At 42.7% G+C, this 22,215-nt stretch overlaps 1 protein-coding gene across 8 annotated transcripts in view; it reads left to right on the top strand.

The window, feature by feature from the left end:
- Nucleotides 1-20,583, top strand: part of TNNT2 (troponin T2, cardiac type) — a 37,485-nt gene extending 16,902 nt beyond the window's left edge. The window contains exons 4-17 of one of the 8 annotated variants that reach the window (XM_048498203.1): nt 89-106; nt 689-715; nt 2,562-2,612; nt 3,479-3,511; nt 4,740-4,761; nt 8,004-8,064; nt 8,188-8,304; nt 9,254-9,331; nt 10,357-10,467; nt 11,525-11,634; nt 13,262-13,352; nt 17,366-17,406; nt 18,755-18,760; nt 20,255-20,583. In XM_048498203.1, coding sequence (XP_048354160.1) covers nt 89-106; nt 689-715; nt 2,562-2,612; nt 3,479-3,511; nt 4,740-4,761; nt 8,004-8,064; nt 8,188-8,304; nt 9,254-9,331; nt 10,357-10,467; nt 11,525-11,634; nt 13,262-13,352; nt 17,366-17,406; nt 18,755-18,760; nt 20,255-20,303 — 815 coding nt within the window. In that variant the 3' untranslated portion in view covers nt 20,304-20,583. Of the gene's footprint in view, nt 1-88; nt 107-685; nt 716-2,561; nt 2,613-3,478; nt 3,512-4,739; nt 4,762-8,003; nt 8,065-8,187; nt 8,305-9,253; nt 9,332-10,356; nt 10,468-11,524; nt 11,635-13,261; nt 13,353-16,338; nt 16,380-17,365; nt 17,407-18,754; nt 18,761-20,254 lie in introns of all 8 variants that reach the window. The other 7 variants (XM_048498202.1, XM_048498206.1, XM_048498207.1 and 4 more) reach the window with 7 other exon arrangements.
- The last annotated feature ends 1,632 nt before the right edge of the window (nt 20,584-22,215 follow it).

Raw genomic sequence — 22,215 nt, 5'->3', positions numbered from 1 at the left:
AGCGGATAAGAGCTATCCAATTCAAGAGGTTTTCCAAATAATCACTCTAACAGTGCTCTCTCTTTTCCTCTCTTCTGGCTTGTTGCAGAAGAATGTGTGGAAGAAGGTAAGATTTATTTATTTAAAATGTTTCCTGCCCTTCTCTCAAAGGGCCCAAGGTGGCTAACAATAAATATGCCAAGAGGTTTGAATTGAAGGAGTGTGGAAGGTTCTGCTTAATGCGTTCTAAAAGCACTTAACATGGCTTTTAGACTCTTAAATGGGTTACTTCTGTACAATCCAGATGGTAACTGATGTGTCAGAAATAAAAATCAGTTTTGAATGAGTTTTCTGCAACTCACATAGAGCCACCAGAAGCTGAGCAATTTATCTGACATTTTTGCATGCGACTTACTCCTTCTTGTATAAAAATGAGGGCATAATTGCTTATTTCTCTGAATATATGATCTTAGGAGAGTTCTGTGTGCCTTGGAAGTTAATATCCTGTGGCTTTGCTAATGTCCTGCTTAATAAATGCTTACCACTGGAAAACTGGCTGAGCTCACCTATGTGAAGCAAGGATTAGTGTGCAACAAGAAAGCCATTCTGTCTGTAGATGCTGCCTCTTGATGCCACAGCTTTTTGTAACCCCTGGCTAACCTTCTTTACTTATTCCCTTTCACTTTCCCTGCTTGTCCTGCTTAAGAAGAGGAAGAATGGATAGAGGTGGAGGACGGTAGTAAAACATTTCTTTTTCATTTCACTTTACTATTGCTTGCCCACAATACCCAGGGGATTGGTTGCTCATTCATGACTCGTGTACACCTGTACACATCACTCTAGCTGCATCTTCTAATTACAGGCTTAAACTGGTCTGGCAGTTATTCCCTATGAACCCTGGTAATTGCAATTCTCTAAAAAGGAGCTAGAGGTCTGTAAACACTTTACCCAGCCCCAATTCCCAGGATTCCTTTGGGGGAGGCATAGTGGTTAAAATGGTATAAAATTATTTGACTGGGAGGAACTATCTAATAGCAGTATCTGTAATTTTCTGTACTTTTATAGCAGAAACGACCTCTGTACAGTGTACTAAATATGCAACAATTTCCATTGCCAGACATTTGTCATTATTTATTATGCCCCCTGGTTTTTAAAATGTGGTGTTGCTGAGAGACATTTCCTTCCAGAAATATTCATCCTCTGGGACCTCAGGCCTGCCTGGAGGCCATGATTTCTGTCTTTAATCCAGGTGTCCCCAACCTTTTTGAGCCTTTGGGATTCTGACTCAGTGTGGTGGGTGCATCCAGAAAATGGTAACTACAGGAGGTGGATCCAGCCACAAAATGGCTGCCAGAGCTTTGCTTCAGTCTCACAGTGAAGATCCTTGTGTTGTGGTGACAGCTGCTGATAAAGCAACTTAATTTTTTTTGTTTTCAAAAAACAAGTTTATTTACAAATAATGGATATATACAAAATTTATAACAACTGTTTCATTTGCCAAATAATATTTCTACATGTAAAAATTTATCTAACATGCAAATGAAAAGACTTGACTTTCTCAAAAATCTCTTTTGTGTTGCGCTTTTCTTCTCTTAGCAAATTCTATTCTTGTGGCTGTCCCAGTAAAAGAATAGGAATCCAAAATGTTTTAGGACAAAGTTTAACATAGTTCCACAAAAGCAATTCTGAGGGTGGCTCTATCATGTGCTGGATACGTCTAGAAAGCACCTTGCTTTAATCCGAGTGCATTCAGGTTAATTATGGTTAACCAGTGACAAATTATGGGTAACCAGTGACAAGTCTATGGCTTGGCTGGTATGGTGCCATTCCACTGGTACAACAGAATGGCTTTTCCATTTGCAGAAAGAGGGAGGGTGATATTTTTGCTGATCTTAATGTTTGTTTTGGTTCATTGACCAAACATGATTGGATGGATGGGGATGTCAAGAAAGGCTGCAGTAAGACGTGGGGAAGTTGTCTTCCTCTGGCGGCACAACTCATTCTGCTTAGGATCCAAGTCCATATTTTCAATGACAATTTTCCTATATTCTATTCCATGTGGTTCAGGGCTGAACCCTGGAATAATTTGGCCTCCATGTTTACCTTGAAAACATGAGTGAGTTTTCAGCCCTCCACCCCACTTTGACCCTGCAGAAATGTATGATTGTAAGGGCAGCCTTGCATGGCCTGAGTGACCGACGATCACTGCCAGATCACATCTATAGTTTAAGAGTCTGTTCCATACCTTTATATTTGACTATTTAATGAGCTAAACCAGAAGTGTTAGAAGCTCCTGGACAGATGTGTTGTGAATTTAAGGGACATCTTCTTGAAAAGGGATAGACTCATTTAGACAACCATGAGGACATGATGAAACATCACTAGATGTTCCCAGACGTTTTCCATTATAGGCAGCAGCCTTAAGCGCTCCCTGTTCTCACTCACCTCTGTGTGAAGATTATGGCATCTTTCCCTATTTCTTTTCCAGTTCGGTCATCTTCCCAATGACTGTGGTGGTATGATTTTGGTCAGCTTGCTATAAAACCCTTCAGATGCTAACATTCTGGTGTTTTATTCCACAGACCAAGAAGAACATGCTGAAGACATCAAGGAAGGTGAAACCATAGCAGAAGGCATGTACTGATGTTCTGCTGATTCAGCTTATATTGATATTGATATTTTGCCCTCTGATGATGTACAAACAACTTATATATATAAATGCTTTTATCAGGTTGGTCAGGCAAAGGGAGAATAAAGAAGCAGACAGTATTTAAGAAACCGGCAATCTTTCACCTGGCAGATAATTTTCCCCAGCCCTTCTTCTATTTAGCAATTGCAGAGGATTATGTCACCATTTGAGAGAGCCCTCGATCCCTTTGTGACATCAGTCACTATTACACCAATCTTCACTCTTGACTCAAAAATATTTATGTACTTATTAATTAAAGAGCATAGCCTGACATTCTTAACAGGCCTAGAGGCAAAGGGTCAAGAATGAATATGGGCATCTAAGGTAAGCAACTGCCAGAATTTGCCCATTCGTTCAGCCTGTCTTTAAAGACATATTTACATATAAATGTCCTACATTTTGTGAGATGGTGGTGATGATGCAAGATGATTTGCAGACAAATAAACAGAACATTTAATGTTCTCTGCTGACATTATAGCTTTCTGCTTTGTTTCTGATTAAAGTCACCTTCTCAGGGCCTGCCAAGTACTCTGATATACTTAATGCTGACGCTACAGCAGAATCAAACCCACAGTGTCTGCTGCTGTCAACATTTAAAAGGACTGCTGCTGTCTCAAATAACCAAATCCAAGAATGCTAGCAATGCAAACCTTCCCAGCAATGAATGAATGAACTACAAAGCAGGCAAGGAATTCAGTAACACAGCTTAGACGAAATCAGCTGTTTCATTGAGTCCAGGAGTAAGAATTCAATTTAGATTTTTGTCGGTGTGATACATCTTATCTGAAAATTCTTCTCTTTTCAAAACAGAATACGAAGAGCATTCTAAAGAACCAGAAGAAGGTAAATGAAAAAGTGATCACATTATGGCTAACTTCTGAGCAAATGTTGGATTGCTGCTACTCTTGGTTCTCAGGCTCACCAGGCTATTTCCATCAGGAAAGGGTAATCTAAAGTGTTCATCATCACTTAAAGAGCACTCACATGTCACTTGTTGTAATTGATGTTATGAGCACCAGTCGGTTGATGTCCTGATTAGAGCATCATGACTCTACACAGACCAAGGGAAAGGAAAAATCAATTTAACCAGAAACCCAATTTCAGCAACTGAGGCAATGGTGGAATTCAACACATAATTTAACAACTAGTTTTTTACAAGCACCATTTTAACAACCGGTTCTGCCAAAGTGGTGCGAATCTGCTGAATCCCCCCACTGAACTGAGGCAAGAATTAGAAAGAAAACATCTCCCATTATAGTAATCAGAGGATAATCTGTCCATGGCTCCTTACTTAAAATTGTTTTCATTTATAGTTCACTAAGTTGTGTTGCATGGAAAGGGGAAGGGGAAGGAGAGAGAGGAGTATCAAAAAGCAAAGCATGTACAATAGGATATAATTTGGCATCTAGGACCATTTCTACCCATGAAAGTAGGTGCATGGAACTTAGGCCGTTTCCGCATGGGCAATTAATGGCGGCCTGGAGACGGTAAAAACGCCGTCTCCAGGCCGCCATTCGCACAGGGGGCGCAGCTGCATCACAGCCAGCGGCTACCGCCCTCAGCGCCCGCTCCCGCCCGTCGCGAAGCCGGCGTTTCCCCAGAGCGCTTGGAAGTGCTCTTTTTGGGGAAACGCCACCTCGAAGCCGCTGCCGAACGAACGGCAGCGGCTTTCACGACGCCTTCCCCACCCGGCACGACATTGTCCTCGGGCCTTTGGCGTCGCTGAAGGCCTGGGGACACTTCTGGAGCAGGCGCTGCAGGGTTAGGAACGTGTCCCCAGGCCTCAGCGATGCGCTGGAGGCCCGGGGACATGCCGGGTTGGCCGGGCGCCGACGCTCTGCGGCGCCAGCTGCCCGGCTGTTTCCAGGACCGTCCATGCGGATGGTCCCAATGTCGTCGGGTTGGCGTTTACAACGCCGACCCGGCCGCTTCCGCCTTTGTGCGGAAATGGCCTTAGATAATCCAGAAGAAACTTAGAATATGGGTATTTTACAATTTGTCTCCAAGAAGAGCTGTAGAAAATACTTTTGGTTTTTCTGTCATCTTAAGTTTTCATTGCGGTTTCTTGCAGGAGAATCCAAACCCAGGCCTAAGTAAGTACATGTATACCTTTGATTTTCTGTTAGAGTAAATTTATGCAGAGCATTTTCTACAGATACTGAGGTACAGCTAGACTGCTTACATTCATAAGGGTGCTGTTTGAACCTCCTCAGTATTATTCTTATAAGGATTTTTCATGTCTGAAAAGTGAGTACACAAAATGTTCAGCTATCACTCAGGTTTCTATTTTTTTTTAGTTAGCTCTGCATTAAAGTTCCTATTTTTATGACATTTGTAATAGCCCATCCTTCTTTCAAAGAACTCAGAGTAGCAGCTTGGTCTCATTAAATCCCTGCAGAGTATGTTAGGCAGGAAAAGACTGACCTATTCAAAGCCACTCTGCCAGTTTCACAGGTAACAGAACCTGAAATTCCCTCTCTAATGCATTAAGCCACAAGTTCCAACACCATCCTGACAATTTTCTGTCCTTGACCTAATTTGGATGTAAGACAAAGGACATTTAGACTTCCTTTCTCAAGGGAAATATTTCTTAATGGAAATATGTACAACTTTGTTTCACAGCTTTGAACATACCATTTGTCTATTTTAATTAGGCAAACCATTAACAGATTGTCTTAGAAGCAGCCATGAGGGTCTCATTTGGATCAAGTATTACGCGGCCTGGGACCCTCGTATCTTCGAGACCGCATCACCCCATATGTTCCCACACGGCCTCTTCGTTCGGTAGAGGCCAATCTACTGGTGGTCCCCGGCCCCTCGATGATGCGGCTGGCCTCCACACGGGCCAGGGCCTTTACAGCCCTGGCCCCGGCCTGGTGGAACGCTCTCCCACCAGCTGTTCGGGCCCTGCGGGACCTTGGTGAGTTCCGCAGGGCCTGCAAGATGGAGCTGTTCCGCCGGGCCTTTGGAGAGTCCAGCCGCTGATGGTGCCCCTTCCGCTGGCACCCCTTCCGGCTGGCCCCCCTTCCTCGCTGGCTGGCCCCTTTCAGCTGGCTACTCTTCCTACCGCCTCTACATCTGGGCCTATAACATCTATCTAGACCTACCGTTCTCCCTGGGGGTGGAAGAATTTAATATTAGGCACCGGGCGCCACCTACACCTATGCCTATATTTATTTTACATTTAAATGCTAATGTTTAGCTAGTTTTCGCTGCTTTTATAAGTTTTAGCCTATTTATGATGTTTTAAAATTGTATTTATTATCTGCTGTACACCGCCCAGAGCCCCTCGGGGATGGGGTGGTCTAGAAGCCCAAAGTATAAATAAATAAAAATAAATAAATAAGTATGTGGCCCAGAGATAGAGATGGTTTAAAATTCCATCCCTCCCATGAAGTTATTGCCCCATATGGGAAAAAAGACAAGCAAAGAGGAAGCTACCTCCGATCCCCAATGAGGCTAATAATTGCACACAGAAGTGTGCATGTGTCAGTTTTGATTACTGAAACCACATTGCACCCTGTCCCCAATCCAGACCCTTCCCCCCATTTTCATTTTAGACACCAAGAGACAAGGTGGGAGATAGGATGTTCTTTGAAGGCCAAACTTCCCAGTGCAGGCTGCATACATATGAAGTTATTACAGCTGTTCAATTACTCCTATAAGCAGAGTGAACAAAATAAGACCAGCGTGACAGGTGTAGCCACTGTTAAAAGCCAAGCAACTACTGTGACATTCCACCTGGCGCCCTCAAACCAGCTATAAATTGTTTCCTTGGCTTGGAACGACATTTGTGTTGACATCCAGTTTAAATAAAATTTGCACGGATAGTTCTGAGATCAGCCAGTGTAAGTTTAGCTGTTACTTTGGTAACTTTAGGAAACTGTTATATGAAGAAAGGGGAGAGGAACTTAATATTGTATTTTTAAAATGTTATATGTCACTTGGAATTTTATGGTTGAAAAATAAGATATAAATCAAATAAATCAACCAGTGAACCATGCCCCCCCCCACTAGACCATTTTAGATAGTAGATGGGGAATCACCTGATTGACTGCTACCCCATATATTAAAACAAAACTCTTAGCACATAAAAAACTATGTGATTCAGAGAGCTGGCCCAGACTTTACCCTGATGCCAGGAGCTTTCTTTCATGGGGGAGCATTCAACATGGAATCATTGCTTACGTCTGAAGTGGTACAATAAAAGATCAGTTGGACAAATGATTAGTTGATCATTGGGAATATTTAGGCTTGTTTATTTTGAACATAGAAGTGGGATCTGTTAAAAATCAATAGAGGTAAACCTGAATTCAGTCAAACAGTTTCTCCCCTTTGTGCACTGACTTTTCCATTAGCTCTGCATCAATCATTCTAGACATATAATGAGCAGTGCGTTCCTGATGATGAACCAGAAAAAACGAAGGACTCTGGGAAGTGTAGTCCAGAGGGTGCCCTTTTCCGAGCAATGAGGGGTCAAGTAGATTACAACTCCCACAATCTTTTGCTTTACCAACATCTAAAAATGTGGAATGCCAGCCTGTTCCAGAAAGTTCAGGTAAACATCCTTTCAGCACTTTCCACTTGTCCAAGCAATGAGAAGGTTCAGTGGTGATAGTATCTGGGTTTGTAGGAGAGAGCATTGAGGTCTTATGGTATTTTAATCATTTACTTTGTGGACAACCAGAGCACTGGTAAAGGTGGACAACCAGAGCACTGGTAAAGGTGAAGAGCCACTCCTACAGATCAGCAAATCTGCTACCACTGATCATCAGAAAGACCGAAGAGGTTTACATAAGCTCACAGCTTTCTCTGTCTGTTTCTTTCTCAGTCTCACAGATCCAGACTGTCTCTCATATGCAAACTGCTGTTATACATACACCTTCCTACCCTATGTTCTTTCACCCCTGGGAAGCATCACCTGTTTCAAATTTTCATGGCTATTTGAACAGAACTATTAGGTGACCATGCCCTAACAATTATCATCCTCTAAAAAACACTAACTAACAACTTGGGATCATTAACTTACCAAACAAAAGGCAATCCCGTCTTTTTGTCTCATGCACTGGGACCTTGCAGTCCCTGGCTTGCATGTGCAGCCAAGCACAGTAACCAGTTGAAAGTTGTGGTGAAGTGATATACCCAACACTGCCCTGAAGATGTGCTGTTCTTGGTAAGGATAACCAGTCTCTTCATATGTGAAAATGAGCCTTATTTGAGGTTGTTGTGAAAGCAAAAATAATGTAACTAAAAACCATAAGGTTATAAAAAGAGATCAGTTGGAAAAGATGCCAAGTGTGGCCATATCAATAGTTAATTCTTCCTCTCATTTCAGGCACTTTATGCCAAACTTGGTGCCTCCAAAAATTCCTGATGGGGAGAGAGTGGACTTTGATGTGAGTATTGACCAGTCTCAAGCCAAGCAAAGAAGTTCTTCCTCACCTGGCATTCCATGGGAGGTTTCTTTGTACTTGATAAAAGGGAACCAGATCTTGTCCATACCCTTTTTTGCCTTGCAGGACATTCACCGCAAGCGAATGGAGAAGGACCTGAATGAGCTGCAGACCCTTATTGAGGCTCATTTTGAGAACAGGAAGAAGGAAGAAGAAGAGCTGCTATCCTTGAAAGACAGAATTGTATGTCAAAGAACTCCATACCATTTCCCCAGGCACTGTTAATGGCTAGAAGTTACTTTCAGTGGTCAGGTCAAACCCTCAGTGTGGCTGTGCTGTCTGAAACCAAATGGCAGGGCCATGACTAATTTTGTAGCCATGGCAGTGAATGATCTTTGGAGAATCATCAAGATTAGGGTTACAGATACCAGTCAGGAAACATGTTTATTTTTTATTTGAAACATTTATCAGCTGCCTTCTTTATGGAGTTCAAGGTGGCTTACAAACATAAATGGGATAAAATACATTAAAAACATTAAATCACATTTTAAAATGACTACTCAACTCTCCTACTACACTTAACCAAATGCAAGCCTTAATAAAACTGTCTTGAACTGGTTCCTAAAGATTGAAAGTGAGTATTCTGTTTGGTTTTTATATGCTTAAGAGGCTGGCCCTTCTGTGCATGGGCTTACTCTTCCAAAATGAAGGATGCTGCTATTAGGCATCAGATTTTGGGCCTCAATAAGAGGTAGCAAATTGTGCTACTAAATTCAATGTTTCCTATTGGAAAAGGTTGTCATTTTAGGATTTCTTGCCTCAGGCATCAAAAGACTTCTGTCTGGCTTTTCTAAAATCATTCATGTTTTTTTAAAACCTGTTATGTCCTGACATGAATAGCCCCAGGTTAACCTGACCTTGTTAGATCTCAGAAGCTAAGCAGGGTCAGTTCTGGTTAGTAGTTGGATGGGTGACTTTCAGGAAATACCAGGGTTGGAGGCAGGCAATGGAAAACCAACTCTGAGTGTCTCTTGCCTTGAAAACCCTACGGGGTTGCCATAAATCGGCTGGGACTGGACAGCATACAAAAAGTTAATAACCTTGCCAGTCCCAGGCCATTCCTGCCATATTTAGAAAGCATTTGAGTATTACCTGGACTTCCCTGATCAGCTGTGAGTCTTTCTTCCTATAGGAACAGCGACGAGCAGAACGAGCTGAGCAGCAACGAATCCGTAGTGAGCAAGAAAAGGAACGACAGGCCCGTTTGGCTGTGAGTATCTACATGATACCCAATAGGTCAGAGATCCAAGCACAACTCTCTGTCCTGCATAAAATTGTTATTGTCAGAAGCATTTAGTTGTTCTGAATGACATTTTAAGCCTTCGGAATGACTGATTTTGGCTTTTTGTGCTTAATGTATGGATGCTGGGCTTATTATATGTTCTGGCCCCAGCCTGGTGGAACACTCTACCTCCATCCATCTGTGCCCTGTGGGACCTTGAACAGGGCCTGCAAAACAGGGCTTGCAAAACAGAGCTGTTCCACCAGGCATTTGGGGGATACAGCAGCTTATGGGTGCCATCTGCTACACTGATAGTGGTCATGTTTTTTTCCTGCTCTTGTGATGTAGAGCGTTCGCCATCTGATGTCTGTGTTAAGTTGATGGTGGTTGTGGCTTTTACATTTTATGATGCATTTTAACTGAAGTATTTTGTTGTACACCGCCAAGAGCCATTTGGGGGTGGGCAATTTAGAAGATCTAAATTATAAATAAAATAAAAATATAAATAATTGTTATGCTCTCAGTATAAACTTAGCTCCAGTATTGCTGATTTTCCTGATTGTTCCCTCCATCCAGCCTGGTGAATTTCAGGAAAGGACTAATCTGGAATAGTCACTACTCTAATTTTTAGAAACTTGCCAGCATTAGGAGATGGATCCTTCCAACACAATATACTTGGATGTAGCAGCCACATGTCAACTTGGTAGAGTTTCCAACTCCAGCCTGGGAAATTCAGGAGATTTGGGGGTGGTCCCTGTGGTGGTGGGGACTTGGGAAGGGATTTCACTCTAAAATCTATGGTGTATTGTAGGGAATAATCCAGGCAAAATGATCTCTCCAGTCTGAAGATCAGTTGTAATGCCAAAATTTCAGGTCCTGGCTGGAGGTTGGCAACCACCCAACCAGGCTACGCTGTGTCTGTCTAAGCAATAGGAGGTTGGCAATGGACCTTCCCACAGGTTCTTTTAATAATTCTGCTTTTCAAAACCTTACTGTGATTGTGCTGTTGGTAGGAAGAGAGAGCCCGGAAAGAAGAAGAAGAATCTCGGAAGAGAGCTGAAGAGGAAGCCAGGAAGAAAAAGGCTTTCTCTAACATGCTTCATTTTGGAGGGTACCTGCTGAAGGTACCTATCCAGCCTTGGTGTTTTTGTGTGTGTATGCGTGGGGGAAGTGTGATAGTACAAACTAGGATCCATATTTTGGTACAGTTTTGCTTGTGTGTCTGATCATATGTGTACATATGGTCCGGGGGCGACCCTCTCTGCCCTGAACTTAACCACTGCCAGAACAGCCACAAGATTCCCTTCCCCAAATTTTGAGATGACAGCCATTGATATGTTGGAGGAACTCAGCTCCAGTGGGGCACTGGGAGGCATGGGGAGGAGGATGGATCACTCAACTAGCTTCTGAGGAGCTAGGGCATGTGTCAAACAGGTGACCTTTTCTGGAGAAAGGGTTCTCTGGAGAACCCTTTTCTCCTCTGGAGAAAAAAGAGAACCCTGGAGGGTCCAGCTTCTGACAGGTATATAGTGTGGTAATTATGTTGGCCAAAAGATTTGTGAGTGCATTACACATGCATTCTTCTTGAGATCTTGTTGCCTTCATTATATTTATCAGGGATCCATCCCCAACGTGGTGCCTATGGTGCCATAGCTCCAACTGACACCTTTTCTGGTGCCTGCCAAGTGTTTTTAGGAAGTGAGTGGGATCAGGGAGGGCTTTAGACTGGAAAGGCTTCAAATAGATTAGATATTTAATTGGCTGTGATTTTAAAAATGTTGATTTAAAAATGTTGTTTTGGCAGCAGCTGCTCTACAGCACAGAGCTGTGCAATCATTTTGTGGCTGTTTCTGCCTTCTATGGCAGCCATTTTGTGGCAGCCATATTGTTATTGTGGCCACCATGCTGTATTAGAGTTCAAAATGTGCCCACAAGGACAAAAAGGTTGGGGACCCCTGATTTACATTCATTATATTATTTTCCACATTATCACAATACCTGTATGTGTAATTACAAAGTTGCATGGGAATGTTCATGTAACAATAAATTCATCATTCTGTAAAACACCTCAGTATATTTTGCCATTCTAATTCCTGTATGAGTTCCCTTCATAGGGAGTGGGGGGAAATTTGGTTAAACTCAGGAAACACTGATGCCATTTATATGATTTATTTATTTTAGACAGAGAAGAAAAGTGGGAAAAAACAAACTGAGAGGGAAAAGAAGAAGAAGATCCTCAGTGAGCGGCGGAAACCTCTGAACATTGATCACTTGAATGAAGATAAGTTGAGGTAGGACTGTACAGCTTTTTCCCATTTTCTTTTTGTTCCTTTTTTGTTCATATTTATTTTGTTGTTGTGTAATGTGGTATATGTTTTCACTGGGAATAGTTTTGAGGAGAAATGCAGAACTTGTTTTCCACACAATTTGAACAACATTGTTGGGATTGCATGGGATATGCTCTGAAAAGTTCAGGCAGATCAAAGAAAGGAGTTACATTGTGTAAACAATTATGACTGATATAACCTTAAATGGCTTCGCTGTATGAGAGTCAGCTGATGCAACAGTTGTGGACAATTAAGCCTTTGTCTTTTCTCTGTAAGAGAAATCCTCTATGCAGCTTACAAATGAATGAGGCACAAATAATGAAAACATTTAAAGCTGTTCTCAGACCACCTGTGGAGGCTTTGTCCACATGACACCGTTGGGGCTTACAAATCATGTAGGCTTATGTGACATTGTTTCCCAACCAAGTATCTTATGCTCATTTGTTTTCAGCAATACTTCCTGCTTACGTTTAACTTCCAGGATTCTGGTTGAGGCAGGACTTGCCCTAATATCATCCCATGACTCTGAGAAGTCCTTTTCAGCTATGTAACTGGAAGTACCATCACTGCATTATGGGACACTCTAGGATTCATCTGAAACTTTATGGTAAAACCCATAGAATTTCAGATGAATCTAAAGCATCTCATGATGTGGTGATGTCACAGCTATGTAGCTGAAACTGATGAACCATCATGAGATACCATTTTCCCCCCACCCCAAATCCCCCCTGCCAACCCATTAAGTGCCATTGGGAAATGAGGGCTGGGGAATGCCCACTGAGAGGAGGCAAATGGTTCATGACAGTGTAGATGTTTAAAAGGGCTATGATATATTGTAAGTGATATATTGTAAGAGACAAGAGAGGGTGTTGGCAATGCAGTCCAAAGCAGAGCTATCCCTCTAGGAGGGTGTCAGTCTGCTTAGGATGGCACCGTGAGTTTCCATCTGAAGGATGTCATCAAGCCCCAAGGCATTGTAAGGTTGCAGTAATGGTTGCACATAACACACAGACCCAGGAAGAGGCAGTTTTACTGGCATTCATATAAAACACATTGTAAAATGTCAGACCACTAGAGGGGGCTCTAAGCACACACAAAGAGAGTAAATTAGCTGATTAAATGGTGTATTCAGGTTCAGGTGGTAGTAAACTCACTGCCTCTATTTTCTTTGGTTGATATAATACTTGTCAGAGGGCCCAGGCTTGGCAAAGGGGCCAGTTCCACACCTTGTGAAATGGGAATATAAAAAGCTAAATTGCGGTACATATATTTAAAGTATGATTAGGCAGGACTTTAAAGAATTTTTCTGATTTAGGTACAGTCTTGAACTCTTGTCACAGTGACCTACACCCATAGTCCAACACACATACAAGCAAGGAACCAGATTCATTTACATACCAATTCACTTGCACACAATATACTCACACATGTATACTGTATGTACATTGAATAAGTACAGTACACATATACATGCTTATATCATGTTGGCTTATAAATATCACATTCTTTTGCATGAGTATCATGCTCAAACACATGCACATGGTAAGACAGTGGCCACCATATTGACTAATGCTGCATGTTTTCACTTCAGGGACAAAGCTAAGGAACTGTGGCAGAGTATTCATGATCTTGAAGCCGAGAAATTTGACTTGCAGGAAAAATTCAAGCGGCAGAAATATGAGGTCAGTTTGAATACCTGTTCTTTCTTTTGGAAATACCTGTTCTTTTTTTGGAAATGTCTGTTGGAATACCTGTTCTTTCTTTTTCTTCTTGTGTGAAGAAGTAACTGAATGGGGTTACTAAGATGAAAAGTGGGGACGGATGTGTTTTGCAAGGATTTTCATCAGCATTCCCCGTGGGGAAGTTTTTGGACATTACATTAAAAGCAAGGAAAATATTCATTTATTCGAAGTGAAGTTAATGCTTCTTGAAGCCTGCTTCATTTACATTCAGTTAGGGCAACACTGAGGCTGTTTCCGCACGGCCGTCAAGGCGCCTCCACGCCGGCAAGAATTCTGCCGGCGTGGAGGCGGAGGCCGTTTGCATGCAAGCATGCGGGCGGCCTCCGGAGAGGCCGGTAGACGGCAGGCGGCTCCGCATGGAGCCGCCTCTTCCCCCTTCCCCGTCCCACTCACCTTGTCCCTGTCGTCGGCCTGCTGGCCGTCGAAGCCCCGCCCACACTGCTCTCCGACCTCCAGGGGTCGGAGGACAGCATGGGTGGGGCTTCGACGGCCAGCAGGCCGACGACGGGGACAAGGTGAGTGGGACGGGGAAGGGAAACAGCGTGTTCCCGGCGGTGCTGTTCGCACCGCGCCGCCGGGAACACGCTGTCGGGGGAAAAACAACCCTTTAAAGGGTTGTTTTTCAGGGCGGCGTCAGGGGGAGGGGGAGCAACGCCAGGTCAGCGCCGCCTGTGCGAATGGCTCCCTGGGGACGGCGTTTATCCCGTCCCCAGGGCGCCATTAAAGGGCCATGCGGAAACGGCCTTAGACAAATCTAACTGGCTACAGAGTGTCATGAAATAATCCTGCTCCCAACGCAATAGCTAGTTGGCTGAGATCAGAATGTCACAAGAAGCACTGCAGTGATTTGGCCTCACTGATGCCATCGTGTTGCTGGATTTGTTTGGATGCAAAACATTGTGATGTCATCTCACATATTATACCATCCCTAATGGCTGGCATTGCCCCTTTTCTAAGGGAAAAGATGACCCTGTCGTTATTGGTATGAGTGCAGTTGCAAGGCGGGGAAATGATGGCACAGGGCAGTCTTTAAAAAGGCACAGTCTTTAATGATGGCACAGGGCAGTCTTTATCATTCTCATCACTAAAGGTTTTTGAGAAGCTATTTTTCCTTTTCTGGAAAAGTTAAAATAGGCAAATACTGAATGCAGACTTACTTTTAACTTTCATGGTTTTTTTAAAAAAGGATCATATATGGTAACCTTGTTTTTAGTCCCTGGTAAGAATAAGGGTAGAGAGATATGATACATTTGACCTGCCTTGCCTTATCTCAGTTAAGAACCTACATTAAATATCAAAGCCAGTTCTTCAGAGGTGAATAAAGGAGTGGTGTCATACTTCCCTTCTTCAAATGAAAGTAGATCTATGAAAGAAAGGGCATGATACCAGCCTGTATCTTTTAAAGGTCCAGCTTGCATTCTTCTGTCTCTCACAAACCTAACATGACCTGCAATAGACTCAACAAAACTGGGCTCTTGATAGTAAATAGGTCCTTTGTTTGTTGATCCACTCACTATCTGTTTAAATTTCTCATTAATTAGCATAGTATATAGGAATTTCTCCAGCATATTTTAACATTGCTGTGTTAGTTTTGAGCCCTCTTTCGATTGGGTAGTTACTGTACAAGGCCACCAGGAAGAAAAGTCTTAGTGGGTGGGAGGAATTTAACTTCACACCAACACCTCAGAATTTGCGGTTACATCTTCCAACAGTTTTAGTTATAACTCTTACCATCTCCCTCAGCTGGGTACACAAACAGCCCTTATGGGCAATGCCAGAGCCCCATTCCCCACACTAGGAAATAAACTGACTCAGTTCATCCTATATTCTAGCTTCCTCCCTCTCTGCTATTTTCTTTGGCTTGATAGTCTGCACTGCTCCACATTCTACTTTTACAGTACACTTTTTTATTAATTAAAATCCTTATACCTTTCCTTCCCTACTGTTCAATGGAGGCTCAGAGTGACTAGATAACATCACTGTGGCCCCTTCTGCACAAAGCACTTAAAACGTTTGTAAAACGTTTTCAATCCTCCTCCCCTTTTAACGTGATGTTTGTCCACACTCACCCCCTTGAAATGAAGGGTTCCCCTGCTTTTTGAATCATTTGTTGAATCAATACTTCAGTGCTTCAATGCTTCCATTCTTCCATGCACAGAGGCATGGAAAATGTAATAAATAGATTTCACAGCAAGTGAAAACATTTTGAAAATATTTCAGGCTAAATAATTGTTTTAAAAGGGGATTAATTTAAAACATTTTGAGGTTCGAAATCAAAATTTTTCAGAACGTAAGGGGGGGGGGGGGAAACAGTGTGGAACTCTATGAAGGAAATGTTTTATTTCTTGCTTCAAAATGTTTTAAAAGGTTTGTGAAGAAAGGGCCAATGTCCAAGCATTAAGAGGAACAAAGGTTTTGTTGTGGCTGCTGCTATTAGTACTCAAACTTATAAAGCCAATCACAGCTTACAAAGCAAAACTAGACGCTAGTAATCTATTGTACATTGGTCTCCCATCAAAATCAACTCAGAAACTTGAACTGATCGAGAATGCCATGGAGGAGCTGGATATTATCAGATGGATGGAACATACATATTGCTTCCACTCTTCAGACTCTCCATGGGCTGCCCGTTTGTTTCAGGCTCAGTTTAAGGTATTGACTTATCACACACAAATTATGTAAAGCTGAACTATTCAAGATGGCATTTCCTGAAGAAGCCCTACAGATGTGAGCAGAGTTGTTGTGGTGGAGCCAAGGCCATGAAAGGCTTCTAGTTCCACTTCTCCTTGTACCCATGGATGCTGAGTGCACATCAGTCCGAATGAAGACCTGCTTTCTCAGGATCTGCACTCTCTCTCTGTTATGCTTCCCTTTTCAAGGGCTTCTTCTTTGTTCTTAATAGTCTCTTTTCTCTAACCCTAACCAGATTTCCATACTCACTGCTCGCTGTGATGAGTTAAGCAAGTAGTAAGTATGGCTTGTTCTGTGCCAGCAGTGAAGTGGACTGGCGAATGTTATGGGAGGATGGGGGTGAGGAACTAAGTGTGCAGAGCCCTGATCTGGATACCCTCCTGTTATAGCCTGGTCAAGTGTGAATGCTGTCAGTGTCCTTCTTGGGGCAGTCTTCCGTTGTCTTGCATGCTTCTCCTGCTTGGCTTGCAAAGATTCTTAGACTCAAAATTTCATTTTCTGATATTAGTGGAGCCTTCTGTTCTTTGATCCAAACCCTTTGATATGAGTAAGTACATGGAAACATCTTCTAAGGAGAGACTTTCTTTCTTTGTTTTGAAACCTTACTTTGGAAGGAAGAGTAAGCTGGCAATTTAACCAGAAATAAAAATCATTCCTTTACACATGGATTTGTTCTTGGAATCAATACTATTATATTCCTTTGCAAAGTAGACACATCTGTGCAAAGAACAGAGCATGAGCTTGAGCCACACATGCACTAGAAGTTGCTTTCAAAAGCAGTGTCTATGCCCTAGAACTGCAGATACTGTCTCAGATGGTACAACTCTGCTTACTCAAAGAAGTATATTTCTATGACTTGTGTGAAGAAGACTGAAGCCAAGATAACTATGGAATTACACTGGAAAAATATACTGAGAATCACATCCAGAGTCTCCAGGCAAATGGAAAAAACAGGCTTCATCTCAACTCCTTCACTAACCAGACTGAATTTAATTTCAACCAGCTGAATTTGTATAGGTATGAAGAGCCGATTAAGTATTATACTAAACAGAAGACAAGTAAGTGGTTGGAGGTAGTCTCATTGTCTTTGCAGGGTCTGAGTCCTAAAAATGAAGATTCTGATGGCTTACCAAGACATGTTACATAGTTTCATATCTGCTCTTTGTGATCCATGTAGTCCATACTTTCTGGCCTTACATGACGCTCTATCACAGCAGCCTTCTTCTTCCCCCGTCTTCACCTCCTGTCTGTTTGTTTTGCAGATTAATGTTCTTCGCAACCGCATTAGTGACCATCAGAAGGTGTAAGTATTCAGGCCACATAGCATTCCACCCTGCTCAATGGCACCAAGCACCCCCCAGTAGATCTTCCACCATCACCCTCCCTGGCTCTGCTCTCTCTGACTCACACCCTTTGCTCCCTTCCTTCTGCTTTTGGCTTAGTCTTGCCAGTCCTTCCACTTATGCGTACTTTTCATGCTCTCACTTCCAAATTATGATGCTTATGCAGATGTACACTGAAACTTGTAGTTTGGGCCTATGCCTGTTCATTGGCTATTAAATGATGGCTATTAAATGATGCAAAACAACTCTAAGCTTTGGATCAAGCCCTTTGGGCTGCCTTTGTAAATGGGAGAATATGCTGGTCCCCATCCTGGTGCTGTCCTTCTCCATTTTCTTCCTCCTTAGTTTAGTGATTGATCCAAAGCTCTGATTTGCTTATAGTTTTAACATTGTTTATTTATTTCCTCTTCCCTTTTATTGTTTCCATCTTTTCCTTTTCTCACTCCTGGCCCATCTTTTAGAATTTTCCTACCAAGTTGTTCTCTGTTTTCTTCTTTTAACTTGAACTTTTTTTCCTGTTCTTTGTATCTCAACCAGATTGTAGCGTCTCCCCCTTCGCTTGCACACTTTTTGCTTTTTCCCTTTAGGTATTTTCACTTGAGCCTTGAATTCTGCCATCCCCTGTCAGCAGTTGATCTTCTCCAATAATACGTCCTCTTGGAATATGTCAGACAAAATTGTGGAATTTTGCTGCAGTAGCTGAGCTACCCAAGTATCAATAGAAAGGCTTCTAAATAGAAGCCATGCTACCTATGAATTTTTGCATTCACTTATTAAGATACTTGGCATTCAGCCTCTTTCTTCATATGTAAGCATCTCTGTCCTGTTTTGACTCCTCTGTAAAAATTATTGGGTATACTCTTGAGTATGTCACAGTCCTTTGTGGATTTTTCATCATGCTTGCTCCTTGACTTCCTTTAGCTGTGGCTGCAATTTCCAGTAAATGGATAATATCCATTATTATATTAAAGAACTTGATCAGAATTAAATTAAAGAACTTGATCAGAATTCCTCAAGTAGTTCTTAATATTAAAGAACTTGATCAGAATTCCTCAAGTAGTTCTCAGCACAGCAAAGAATGCATCATCATCTGAATGTTAGGAAGCTATTCAGAGCACTAGAGAAACCGTTTATCTGCCCAAATTCACATGAGAGTGTTATACAGCCATCTTTTAAAGTGGCTAAGCAGATAAGGTGGTCTTCTGATCCACCAAATGGCAACCTGCAATAGGAGTGATTCTCTTCCTAGAAATAGCTCTTATTTATACTCTTTCTTCTTTGTCCTTGTTCCTTGCTTGACTGCTTCAGGAAAGGGTGAGTAGCATGTTGTGGGGTTTTTTGTTGTGTGATGACTTATTGTGATGGCTTGCAGTGCGTGCACAGAGGGAAATGGCTTTCCATATCAATATAAATGAAGTATGTGTATCAGGGATGGATCAGCTACCTATTTTTTCAGGCTACTGGCTGTGGCTGGACAAGGATATTTTCATTACCACCTGGGAGATGAACAAGGACAATAGCTCATGGGAGGGACTATTCTAAATGTCAGATATGTATTTTTAAAACATATGCAGGAATTTGCTATTCAGATCTTGGTCTATGCACACTTCAGCATTTAAGAAGTATGAGCCACAAGACTTGAAAATATGTGTATCATACAGGTATGCTTGTCAAAGAGATGGGATTGATAAAAATACTGATTCCTGGATGATCACTGGGGAACCAAATTAAATCATATGGGAAGTCAAGGAAATGAGCAGTTGGGTACTGTCAACAGATGTGAAAATGGAAAAAAACCAAAGCGAATACTGAGGGTAATATAGTGTTTCTTTCTGCATCTGTTCAGAATGACAAATATCATTCTTTATATTGTTCTAAGATCTCAGATGTAGAAGCAGTGATCTTCACTAAGAAACAAGCCAGGTAGAATGGCTGCTCTCAGAGGGTTGGTGTTAGGCAAATATTTAGGAAGTGCCTGGCTCATCAATGACATCAGCCTCAATCAATGTAAAATATACCCCTTCCTTCCATGACGATGCATTTTTGCTTTGGAAGATGTTTCTCATTGGGCAAGCCATGGTTATTGGCAGCTTACAAGACAATATCTCATTTTCCTTGTGTGGCAGGCTCATTGAAGTCTTCTTTAGTAACAGGTTCACTTCAGCTAGTAGCATTCACTGTTTAAAAGTGCATGATCAGAAGCACCCACAGAGAAGACTGTTGCCTGCTACTGTTTGGTCACTTATAACGAGGAAGAAGCAGAAACAATGGAACTGCTCTAACCCTGGAATCAAATGTGAGGGGGTGAGGATTGTCAATGCAATTATATTTTTGCCCAGAAATCTTCAGGAATGGCTACATGTTCCATGCATTTTTTTAAAAAGAAAATAAGACTAAATAAGAAGCTGATGCTTGAAATAAGGTGTAAGGGGCAAGTCTGCTTGTAACACAGGATGAGATTTGGTCATGCTTCTGTTTTCTGGGTTTGTACCCTTTTCTTTAGTATGTTGAAGCAGGCAATATGCATGACTCAGACTCAGTCATCCCCCACCCCCAGTGTGGACTGTATACCTCAGCCACAGTTGAGCTGTGCCACATTGCTGAAAGGAGACAGGTTAGGCTGTGACTGGGCAGTCACAATGCTGGAATGAGTTCACCTGTGAATGATGAGATATATGTGCAAAAGCACCAACAAAATAAGACTGCTCAAAGCAAGAGTGAGCCACTACATTCTTTCTCTTCAGAGTTTTTGTGTTGGCCTGAAGGGCACCTTTGTTTCTTCATTTGCTTTTCTGCTTCTGCCCATAGCTCAAAGGCTGGCCGTGGAAAGCCAGTGGTTGGTGGCCGATGGAAGTGAGATGTGGTTGACATCCAGCCTGCGCAGAAGACAAAGTGGCCAGCTGCTGTTTTGGCCTCCGTTTTATTAATCCTCCTAACCAATGTGGCCCAAAGGAATGCACCAACTCTTCTAGTTTATTCAGAGCAAGCCACTTTTCAAAGTCCTCACTCTGTAGAACGTGTGTAGCTGTGTGCACAGTACTGTCACCGCATGAAACACGACACTGTATGGAGACAACTGTGTCACCAAACAGAAGAATATTGTTGTGTCTGTAAATAAAAGCAACTATGCAACAGCATCTGCCTTGTCAGATCACCTGTATGACCCCTTTACAATTAGGAGTAGAGAGTAGGGTTGCCAACTTCCAGGTGGGGAATTACAGCTGATCTCCAGACTGCACAGATCAGCTCCTCTACAGAAAATGGCAGCCTTTGAGGGTCAACTGCACGGCATCACATCCTCATTGAGCTCCCTACCTCCAAAAAACACTGCCCCGTCCAGGCATTGCCCTGAAATCTCCAGGAATTTCCCAGGGCAGAGTTGACAACCTTAAAAATCTGTAAAAATATCTGGTCACCATAAGCAAAAAAAAAAAGAATATTTCATAAGATCTCTTAATTCTGCCTATAGAGCTGATGTTGGCTTTATGTGCACTTGTAGTCGGCCTCACACACAGCATTCATTACTGTTGGCTTGGATTTTTGTTTATGCGCTCGTTTTGCTCTCTTCAGAAGCCATCACACTTTTAGATAAGAGGAATTCTGTAGCTCCTAAAACCAAGCAAAATGTGAAAGGAATCAGGAAGCATTACTCTTGATTTAGGCTTTCCTGGTCCTGCCTTTCTCTGTCCACATAAAAGCTCTTCCAAGCAAGAAGAAGAAGAAGAAGAAGAAGAGGAGGAGGAGGAGGAGGAGGAGGAGTTTGGATTCATACAGGGCCAGAGAGAAGGGTAACTGTGCCCTGCCACTCCCTCGCCTGTCCCTCCATGCCCCCTCCATGTCCCAGTCACGTCCCCACCCTGGTATGCACCCAGGGTATTGTGCCCCCTATCCCGTTGGTTCTACGCCACTGGATTTATACCCTACCTTTCTCTCCTGTAAGGAGACTCAAGGTGGTTTAAAAGCTCCTTTCCCTTCCTCTCCCCCACAACAGACATCTTGTAAGGTAGGTGGGGCTGAGAGAGTTCCAAAGAACTGTGACTAGCCCAAGGTCGCCCAGCAGGAATGTAGGAGTGCGGATGGTGGGGACACCTCACAGCACGGGACTTTTCTTTCAAACCAAAAACCATGAGAAAACCTCACTGCAAAGCAAAATGCCATTCTGAAAGTGCATAGTAGCTCATTATTTGGAGGTATATCCCAGATTTGAAAGCTTGCTTTCCTAGGCCGACTTATCACAATTTGATGGATGCTCCTTATTAAAGCACAGCATTACTCTCTCCTCACAGTTTCCCATGAGGAGAGGATACTGCGTCATGGCCAATTTGCAGGTACAGAACAGGCGCCCAGAGCAAAAGTCATGCATTCTGATTTATGGATGAGATTTCAGTTTAAGCATGTACGGTTGGATCCAGATAGCTTTTTTTGTTATATCACCCAATTCCCCTCCTTATTTCACCCTTCAATCCCATCTAGCTTTTGTCCATGCAGGTCTTATGACACCCAGCAAAACCTTTTAGGCTGTTTCCGCACGGGCGGAATACAGCGACCCAGAGACGCTAAAAACAGCATCCCTGGGGAGGGGTTCGCATGGCCCTGAGCGAGGTATTTCGGAAACAGCGGCTTCCAACCGCTGCCATGCGAACGGCAGCAGCTGGAAGGTGTCATTCTCCCCCCTTTCTCAAACGTCTACCTTGTCTCCTGGCTTCTGGCTTGTTGCAGAGGCCAGGGGACACGCCCCCTGGCCTGTGACTCCAGAGCCGTTGCTCCAG

Source organism: Sphaerodactylus townsendi, linkage group LG05 (genome assembly GCF_021028975.2).
Source record: "Sphaerodactylus townsendi isolate TG3544 linkage group LG05, MPM_Stown_v2.3, whole genome shotgun sequence".
NCBI classification, from domain to species: Eukaryota; Metazoa; Chordata; class Lepidosauria; order Squamata; family Sphaerodactylidae; genus Sphaerodactylus; species Sphaerodactylus townsendi.
The sequence above is the reverse complement of the archived record's forward strand: the minus strand, read 5'-3'. Positions and strand labels throughout refer to the sequence as shown.